Source organism: Eptatretus burgeri, chromosome 5 (assembly GCF_056783735.1).
Source record: "Eptatretus burgeri isolate ZD-2024b chromosome 5, Ebu_testis_v1, whole genome shotgun sequence".
Lineage (NCBI taxonomy): Eukaryota > Metazoa > Chordata > Myxini > Myxiniformes > Myxinidae > Eptatretus > Eptatretus burgeri.
In genome coordinates this window covers 114,364,381-114,373,966 of record NC_140965.1, presented here as the reverse complement: position 1 = coordinate 114,373,966, position 9,586 = coordinate 114,364,381, and the positions used below count along the sequence as shown (strand labels likewise).

At 46.0% G+C, this 9,586-nt stretch overlaps 1 protein-coding gene across 1 annotated transcript; it reads left to right on the top strand.

Annotated features, from left to right (window-relative positions):
* Window positions 1–442: 442 nt before the first annotated feature.
* On the top strand, window positions 443–4,270 carry LOC147027203 (perilipin-3-like). Its single transcript, XM_085880310.1, has 5 exons — window positions 443–598; window positions 2,812–3,007; window positions 3,155–3,237; window positions 3,545–3,779; window positions 3,850–4,270. Exons 1-5 carry the CDS (start codon window positions 563–565, stop codon window positions 4,050–4,052), a joined length of 753 nt encoding a protein of 250 aa, XP_085736436.1. The 5' UTR covers window positions 443–562; the 3' UTR covers window positions 4,053–4,270.
* The last annotated feature ends 5,316 nt before the right edge of the window (window positions 4,271–9,586 follow it).

Genomic DNA, 9,586 nt, shown 5'->3' with positions numbered 1-9,586 from the left:
CTGTGCACCCTGTGGACCTTACAACCCCGTGCCCCATGCTCATGAAGCCTCGAACGACCTTCCCCAGGACTCATGCGCATCCTTGAGTGTCGGGTTGTGCCATCTCCACGTGTTGGCTGACCGCTTGCCAAGACCGCTTGCCAAACGAGCCGTTCCTTATCAACGGTTTCGAATGGAGAGCTTGCTTGAGTGCTTAAGCCGCTCGTCGAGCGATCTACAAGAAACCATTTCTTTTTTTGTCGGAAAATAATTTCGCTTCTCATAACTTATAAAATTCCACAACATTGGAGGAGATTATTGTCACGTTCATCACAGTGACTGAGCAACAGCAACAACAGCAACGACGGTAAGAATAACTACCTCAGCAGCGGCCACGTTGTGACGTTTGTGTGACGTCAGAGATCACGTGCGCTTGATGGGCGTGAGTGTATATAAGGAGACGTCAAAAAGGCCCCAAGGCAGTCGCAGTCCGGTTCTTGTGCTTTCTTGTTGTCCTCAGGTTACACGATCGGTAGTTATCCGGTTCTGGGTCCGATTCTCGTTCCGGTTTATTTCCCGCGCAATGGCTGAAGAGGTTCACACATCGGTGGAGAACAAGGTGAGAGCTGTTTGCTTGTTTTTCTTGGACTCGTGGTTCAGGTCTTGATCTCTGGTCGCGATGGTCTTGGTTCCCTGTAATACTTGTGTTTAATTTTTACGGTAAAACTGCTGAAGTTATTCCTGGCATTCTTTGACGATAACACGTTGTCTCCGGGCGGAGGGTGGTTTAAACTCTCACGTGGTGTTCTGGGTCAGGGTATTGTTTAAAATTGACTCGAATACCAATATATTGTTCAAGGATCTACTACTACTACTACGACTCAACCAGGTAAAGATTAATTTGATGCCATGTTTAATTTGCCTGAGGTGCTCCCATCTGAGCCCTGCTTCATATCCTGACTCCCATCCTCTCGATCTTGTGTTGGCAATTTTCACCACACACAGGTGTCTGTGTTGTGTAAGTGATCCCACTAACCTTGGTTAATGTTGAGTGTTTTAATGTCAGTGTGCATTGAATACCTGGAGTCTTTATTTATTTATTTATTTTGCTGTTCTGTCTCTGTCTCTCTCGCTCTCACCCCCCTGCCCCCCTTTTCAACTTTGTCTTTGAAATTAAAACATCAACTTCACTCAAAGAATTACCCAAAATATTGTGGGCTGGGGTTCAGCGGCGATAAATGACCACTAGGTGGAGCAGTGAAGTAGTCTCCCACCGAACACCTGGAATTTAGGTCGTGCCACTCTGACAACTCCAAAAGGTCACGGGTCACAGAACTGGTCGCCAATATTTTGACTGTGGTAGGGTCCACTTGTCTCACTCCAATTTACCAAAGTACTCATGCCGTCCAACTACCGGGGAAACCACACCCTGGGCCGACTTTGTCCGAATCGAGTCACTATCACCGACTGATCCGGCGTAACCGATAGGAAATTACCAAAGCCGCGCCGGACCAAATGAACAATTTAACGGCCTTACTAATTCACAATACGCACCTTGCTAGGCCAATGAAGAAAAGCACAGAAAACGAGCTGGTACATTTAACAGATTTATTTTACAAAGAGTAATCGGGGAGGGGGGGGCACAGAGCAGAGTTATCACTAATAGGCAGGCAATGTGCAATTAACAAGGCACTTGACGATTCTACTTAACAGACGGGACACACACACATAAATGGACCTCAATGGCTGCGGCCTTTATTTGCACCTGTCTGCCTCGTGCGGTCTGGACGAGCTTGTCCGGTGGTAGGACTCGAACCCGACAATGCAGCGGACGCCAGCCAGCACGAAGGCGGACGAGGCAAGATGACAAGGCGACTGGCGATTTAAAGTCCGGACAAGGTTTCCCTGATCGGGTGACATCAGGCAAGGCAGACGCAGACCATCCGACCAAACGTGCCTATCGCTATCTGCCGAACACTGGTCCACACAACCACTCTACCCTTCTGAGGTGGGAGGGGTCTTCTCCTCCCACTCACCTCCTGATTAGATGCGGGGTTGTTTTATGACTCGTCACCTCCAGATTGGCTGGGGCTTGCCTGTCATGCTCTCCCTTTGCTCATTGGCTGGAGGAAACTGTCCATGCCCTTCCTTGGAGTGGAGCTTTGACCCGAAGCTATGGAGGCTCCGCCCCCGCCCTCAGCCAAAAACACTTGGGCAATGGCGACTGGTGGAGCGAGGTCACGGTCCGTCGTTGTAGTAGTTGTAAAAGATGCCATAAACCTGACTATACAATAATTCGTAGCACATATGCAATTCCCATTAGACAAAGAGGGGATTCTAACTAAACACATACTTCACAAAACTAGAAGGGGGAGCACTCGGTAGAGTGCAAAACCTCTGCCGCCAATTCTGCTGGGTCTCAAGTGAACTTTGTATCTTGTTCATTAAATATGATGTTAACAGTGCTGACAGTTATAGTTTTCTCCAACATATTTTTTTTTTGGGGGGGGAGGGGGGTTGGAAATCACTTTAAACATGTAGAAATGCAAAAAAAAATTATCTTTTTTTTGTGGGGGGGGGGGACCAAGTCCAAAATCTAATTTCATGATCCTTGGACCATACCTAGCCCCCCCCCACCAAGTTTCGTCGAAATCCGTCGAGTTTTTTTCCATAATACTGTTCACAAACAAAGGGGTGAAAACGGTAACCTCCGATCTTCGATGGCGGAGGTTAATAACTAAGCTTAGGGACGGACTCTGGCTGTTTGTGTGCACAAGGTTTCCAATCCGTAACAATGTCTTGAGGATTGTGATGTTCTCTTTCTGTCTGCAGAGTGTAGTGCAGAGATTGTATTCCCTGCCATTGCTGAGTTCTGCTGGGGGTGAGTTGGTTCTGGCCTACAAGCATGGCAAGGAGTCTCGGCCTATCCTTCGCTCTCTGGGCAATGTGGCAGAGCAGGGCATTGTGGTAGTAACTGCGATCGCTTCCAGTGGGTTCAAACCGATCGCAAGGATTCTGCATCCACAAAGTAAGTGCTTCTGTTCTGATGTTCCTACCTGAAGTCACATTTGTTGAAATACCTGTTTTATGGTGTTTTCTGGAGAATTTTGTTTTGAATATTGATGGAATTTGGAGAGTAGTTTGAATTTTTTTTTTTAATAACTTTGTTCTGCAGTCGAGTTTGTTGATAAGCTTGCATGCCGGGGCCTAGATGTGGTGGAAGCTAAAGTTCCGATCCTGCACCAACCTGCGAAAAAGGTATTTGAAATGGAGCTATTTAATCTGGATCATGCATTGCTTGCTGTCTTTGTTTGGTTCAGATTTAGCTGGACACAAATCCCTTGGGTGTCTTGAGCTGAAACCCTCCAGGTATTTTTTTTTCTTTCCCCCCACCCCTGACCCATCTCTTCAATACGGATGCCTTGAATTGAGGACAAGGGTCCTCCATGTGGATTTAACGAAACAAGTACAAATGATTGTTTGAGATGTTGGGGTTGTAAACATACCTTGAGGTGAAGTATGTTGCATGTATTCCTTTGTGCCATGATTAGATGTTTGTTTTCAGGTACTTGCTGATACCAAGGAGCATGCGTCCATCACCTTGCAAAGCACTCAGAACCAGGTGGGAACCTTTCTGAATCGGACAAAGTCCCAGGTCAGGGAGGGTGTGGACCGATCCAAGCAGGTTTTGTTGGACAGTACAGACACACTACTGAATACAAGGGTTGGCCGTGCGGTTTTGTCTGGAGCAGACTCTGTTCTTTCACAAGTGGATCGATTCTTACCTCATGATGAGCCAGGTAAGCCCATGTGACGAGGATGTGGTTTGTGTATGTGTTGTTGGGAAACTAATATCTGTGCACCCTGCAGAAGGTGAAATCCATGATGAAGAGAAAGCTGTGGAACCATGCTCCTCTTCCATCACCTTTTACCGTCGGCTAGTTTCTGTATCGAGCAAGGCTGGGCGGGAGGTGTACAAGAAGAGTGCTATCGGAATCCAACATGTGACCAAGAGTGGTCGTGCCCTTGTAAACGGTGCCCTTCTCTCGCTCAAAACTCGCCGTTTGTCTTGATTGTATTTCATTAACACCTTTGAAATGGGTTGTGTATGTGATGCACAAAGATTGATTCTGCTATCCCTCCCCTGTCCTGCTTGGTGATTTATCAACCATTATTAATTTCACATGAACAAAAGTTCCCCAAGGGAATGGTGAATCTTTTTTCCTAGTTTGTATTCTTGTAATTTGATTTGTCTGGTTGATATTTTCACAATAAAATGCATCCAAAGTCATTTATTTTGGTATTTCCTTTCCACCTCTTCTGGACATAATGTCCTCCCAGGGCACTATTTATCCCCATGTTTTTTTTTTTTTTTAATTTTTTTGTTAATTGGAAAATAAAGAAATTGACAGTTGATTACCCGAGATAAAACTACAGTCGAGCTTACTACACCTCTCCACTGGCAGTTTGCCCATTCTTGTGCAAACTGCTTTCAGATCCCATCAATGTTCAATGGGACTTGGATCTGGACTCTTGATTGGTTTGGGGCTCATTGTCCTGCTGGGAGACCCAGCTTTCTGATCTGTGGTTGAACATTGCACTCCAAAATGCCTTTAATCTGATTTCATGCACACATTCAAGGCACCCAGTGCCAGAAACTACCGCAACACATCACTGACCCTCCTCCATGTTTGATTGTAGGGAAGGTGTTCTTTTTATTTTTATTTTGTTTTCTGTAAACAGATGTGCTTTACCAAAAAGCTCTAATTTGGTCATCTGACCACAGGACATTCTCGAAGGGTTTTGGTAGACTCATGTCAGGCTTTCTTATGTCTGTGCCGCTCAGTAGGGACCTCCTGGGTTTCCAACCATAGAACCCCCTTCATTGAATTGGTGACGTATGGTGTGCATTGAAACTGTCGTACCTTGTGTCTGAAGGTCATTTTGAATCTTTAGCAGTTGATTGAGGTGCTTTCTCCACTATTTGAACGATCATTTGCTGCAATCTTTGATCAAGTTTTTCTCTTGCGGCCACATTCAAGGAGGTTGGATACAGTGCCATGGGCCTTAAACTTCCTGATAACGTCGTTTGGTGGACACAAAACATCAGGGTCTCTGGAGATGGAGGTAAGCAATAATCCTAAATTTACATGGTCTACCTTCTGGTGAAACTGTCTGCCCTGCAGCAGCCCAGAGGCTACAGAGCAGAGACTGCAATAGCAGAAATGAGGTGAAAAGACAGATCACTGACCTGTCTGATGAAGTGTTTGGCCCATCGACTCAACTTCATCGTAGATTCCAATAATCTTAAAAGCCTTAGTTAACCTCTGCCATCGAAGATGGACGGAGGTTACTGTTTTCACCCCTGTCTTTTTGTGAACAGTATTACGGAAAAACTCCTGGACAGATTTTGACAAAACTTGGTGGGGGGATGAGGAATGGTCCAAGAATCATGCCATTAGATTTTGGACTTGATCCAAAGTCCAATATGGTGGCCATTTTGAAAAAATATTTGAATTTTTGTTTTTGCCTTTCTACATGTTTTAAGCGATTTCCAACCCCCCCCCCAAAAAAAAATATTTTGCACCTTTTTCAAAAAAATTTCGATTTTTTTTTGGGCATTTCGACATGTGCGTCGATCAAGTTTAGTTTATTCAATCGTGGCTCAGAGTGATCCGTTTTGACCTACAATGGAAAGGATATCAGGTTCACTTAAGTGACCCAGCTGTATTGGCGGCAGAGGTTTTGCACTCACAGAGTGCTCCCCCTCTCGTTTCCTTTGCATCCAGCTGAGGAATAGATGAGACAGGTTTAATTTGATGAAATTTGCACGTTGTTTCCAAAGTGCTAATTTAATGACTTGTCTTAATGAACTTCAAAAACCCACTCTGTGGGAGTACTTCCTGTGCAGCTACCCTCTGCAGGGCAGCTTGCTGGACGACAGGATTGGGGCAAAGCCTTTGGGACCCCCACTCTGAGGATAGGAGGAAAACCACGAGGTAATCTTCCCGGGTCAGATTGCAGTGGTGTGGAGGTGTTGTCCACCAGAAGGCGGTCTCCTTCGGTTAACCTGAGGCGGTCCCTTTAGGTAGGTGCCTGGAGTTTCCTATCCCTAAAGAGAGGACGATCACCTGTCTCTTTTCTCAGCCCCAGCGTTTGGACATTGGTATTGCAGCACTCTGAGGTTTGAAGACCAGATTTTTTTTTTTGTTTTCTGTGTGCTTTGCGGAATCCTGTAGAGTTGTGGAGTGCCTTCAAGACCACCGTCCTTGATGTTGCCGGTGGATGTCTTGGAACTCACCGTCGGGTGAAGATTAATTTTCTCTCGAGGAACATTGGATACCATTGACCAGAGTCACAGGATCAGGCTTAATGGCAGAGCTCAGCTGTTCAAGGAGTTGCGTAAAACTGTATGTGTGCAAAGGGTGGACAAGGAGGCCTATGTGCGAGGAATCAGTGAGGGGGTAGAGCATCACCTGTGGTCAAGTGATTCTCGACCTATTTTTACAGGGGAATTCGTGCATTGCGTTGCTCCAAGTCCATCCCTCAGTGCACTGTAGTTGGAGCAGAGGGTGGTGGGCTCTTGACAGAAGAGTCCAAAGTGAAGGCCCGCTGGGCCGGTTACTTTGAGTGGCTGTACCAGTCTGATCCACCAGCTGTTGAGTTGGACATCAGGGGTGTTACTATCCCTATTGCTGACCCTCCAGTCAACTGTGGTTCACCTTCGTTTGTGGGAACACAGGCTTCGGTGAACGGGTTGGAATTGGGCAAAGCTCCAGCGATCTGTGGCATCCATGCTGAACTTCTCACGGCTGGTGGAAATACTGAACTCGAGTCATTGCATGCAGTTCTGTGTTATGCCTGGAATGCAGGCATCATCCCAACTGACTAGAAGAGGGGCCTTGTTGTCCCTCCTCTGAAAAGGGAAGGGTGATCGCCAGGACTGCAACAACTACCGAGGGGTTACGCTGCTCTCAGTGTCGGGCAAGGTCTTTGCCCGGATAATTCTTGATAGGGTTCGCTACCATCTACTTGAGCACCAGCATCCAGAGCAGTCAGGCTTTACACCAAAGAGGTCAACATTGACCATATTCTTGCTCTTCAGGTCCTTACTGAACGCACACGAGTTTCGGCAGGGGCTGCTTGCAGCCGATGTTGATCTCTGCAAAGCATTTGATTCAGTGAATCTGGATGATTCTTGGTCTTCGTGGGATGCCACCAAAACTAATCAATCTGATGTCTGAACTATACTCTGGGAGGACTGAGAGTGCTGTGAGATATGGCGAGACCATCTCCGACTTATTTCCATTTGTTACGAGAGTTTATCAGGGGTGTTCACTGGCCCCCACATTTTTCAATGTTTGGATGGACTGGATTCTGGGAAGGATGTCGGAGAGATCAATCTGTGGTGCATTGTTTGGGAATGTCAAGATCTCTGACCTTGATTTCACAGATGATGCAGTCACCTTTGCGGAGACTGGATATCCTTGTGGGGTCCTCCAGGTGCTAAATGAGGAGTCGGAGCCAGTGGGATTATGGGTTTCCTGGGTCAAAACTAAGATCCAGGCTTTCAATGACATCTTGGACGCCGCAATCTTGCCTGTACCTGTTTGGCGTGAGGATGTTGAGGTCAGGGAGAGATTCACTTGCCTTGGTAGTGATATTCATGTCTCTGCTGGCTGTAAGCCAGAGGTGAAGAGACATCTGTGGAGTCATGGATTCACCGAATCATGGGGTGTGGCGCTGTCGGTACCTTCCAGTCTTGTTTTCCGGAGTTGAGACTTGGACTCTGACCATGGATCTGAGACAGAGTGTTAATTCCTTTGGTACCAGGTCTCTTTGGAAAATCCTTGGCTATCACTGGTCAGACTTTGTGTCCAACGGGTGGTTGCTGAGAGAGATTCAAATGAGATTTGTTACTTGCATAATCTGTGTCAGCTGCAGCTGTATGGACATGTGGCTTTTTCCTGATGCTGATTCTGCTCATCAGATTCTCTCAGTGAAGGAGCCTCATGATTGGAGGAGGCCAATGGGCCAACCACGTTCCTCGTTTGTGCAGCAGGTTGATGAATATCTCAAGGAGATTGGGATGGCCAGACGGAGGCCCCTGGAGTACCGACAAAGTGGAGGCAGCGACGTGCTGCTCCGGTGTATGCTCCCGTACCTGACCTGACCTGACCTGAACTTAATTACAGGAGTTTTTTGCGATCTCAACTTCATCGCTGATCATCAATCATCTTGTCCCATTTTTAGTCTCATGTAAGCCTGGTGTTGACTGCAGTTAGTGGTTGGCTTGCGATCTTCGGTTCCTGATTTTGAGCCCTATGGGTTCAACTCACCTGGCCACCTTCCTGAGGTCAGTGAAATGAGTACTGGCAGAGGGGTGCAGTGCAGCTGTGCTCCAAGAAATGATAGCTGCCATTTGCAAGAACAGAACACTCTGATGTGACACCCAAGTGTTTCAACTAGTGATCTCCCAGCCACTTAACTATTAAGCCATTGAGTCTGGTGGCATCTTATTGTGAACTCTTCTGCAAAAAAAAAACAACCTTCCAATGTGCTATAATTGCAAAACTTTATTTTTATTAAAATGTACTTGTGAAACAAATGCTTCTACAGTAACTTGGAAGGTGCAATTTTCTTTTTGTGTGGATTTGAAACAGTTGAAGATTACTTTTAGCCTCATTCCCAGTTGATCTTAGCTCATGTTGGAGCTTTAGTTGCTTTGCCACATTTTGGCTTTGAACTGCTGATATCTTTGCATGCTTGGAAATGTGCAGAAATCTGATTTTCTGAACCATAACATCATTCCAGACAGGTCGGTGGGCTCTCTTTGCCCACACCTTTATGGCCTTGGGGTCTTGTGTCACTGATGTGCCATGATCCTCACCTCTCACTCGCAATTGTCTCGGGCTGGTGAGTGCAGCGCCCCTCCATGACCCTTCACCCCATACGATACTCTGAAGTGGCATGGCCCGGTTGTGACTGCATGGTGACTATTCCTGCCAAAACTCGGCTATTGGTCTCGTGGAATGGTAAAAAATAACATTTAGGAATGACTACAGAAGGTAAAACTGAAAAAAAAATTACAGACTACAGAAAAAAATTGGGTCAAAAGAGTTAATTCTAGACAGAGACATGAACTCCATCAAGGAGAGAAACGATATGGAACTATAAGGGCACTTGTTAGAGCGCATACCTCTGCCACATAATGCCTGATCCATGAGAACATATCGGGCCCTATATATTTTTGAAATATCATGCTATATATTGTTTTTGGCCCTATCTCTCAATGGCGAAGAATCAATTGAAAAATTAAATAACTATCGTATGCAGATCCGGATCTTCAACAAAATCGAATCAATTTGCCCTTGTCACACACCCAACCTGTCCACAAAATTTCATTCGAATCCGTCCACAACTTTTTTAGATATCCTGCACACAAACAAACAAACAGACAGAAAGGGGTGCAACCATTAACCTCATCCACCTTCAGTTGTAGAGGTACTAACAATCCCAGACGTTCCGGTGGTTAAATCCAATATGTGGAAGAGATTCCGACAATCTGTTTTCAGCCAAAATCTTCATCCTTGTCATGGTGCTTAAA

Bases quoted from the DNA above. Each gene is read 5' to 3' on its own strand.
- LOC147027203 (XM_085880310.1), top strand. From the start codon at position 563: ATGGCTGAAGAGGTTCACACATCGGTGGAGAACAAG. The intron at 599-2,811 runs GTGAGAGCTGTT...TTCTGTCTGCAG, and splicing joins ACACATCGGTGGAGAACAAG to AGTGTAGTGCAGAGATTGTA. The intron at 3,780-3,849 runs GTAAGCCCATGT...TGCACCCTGCAG, and splicing joins CTTACCTCATGATGAGCCAG to AAGGTGAAATCCATGATGAA.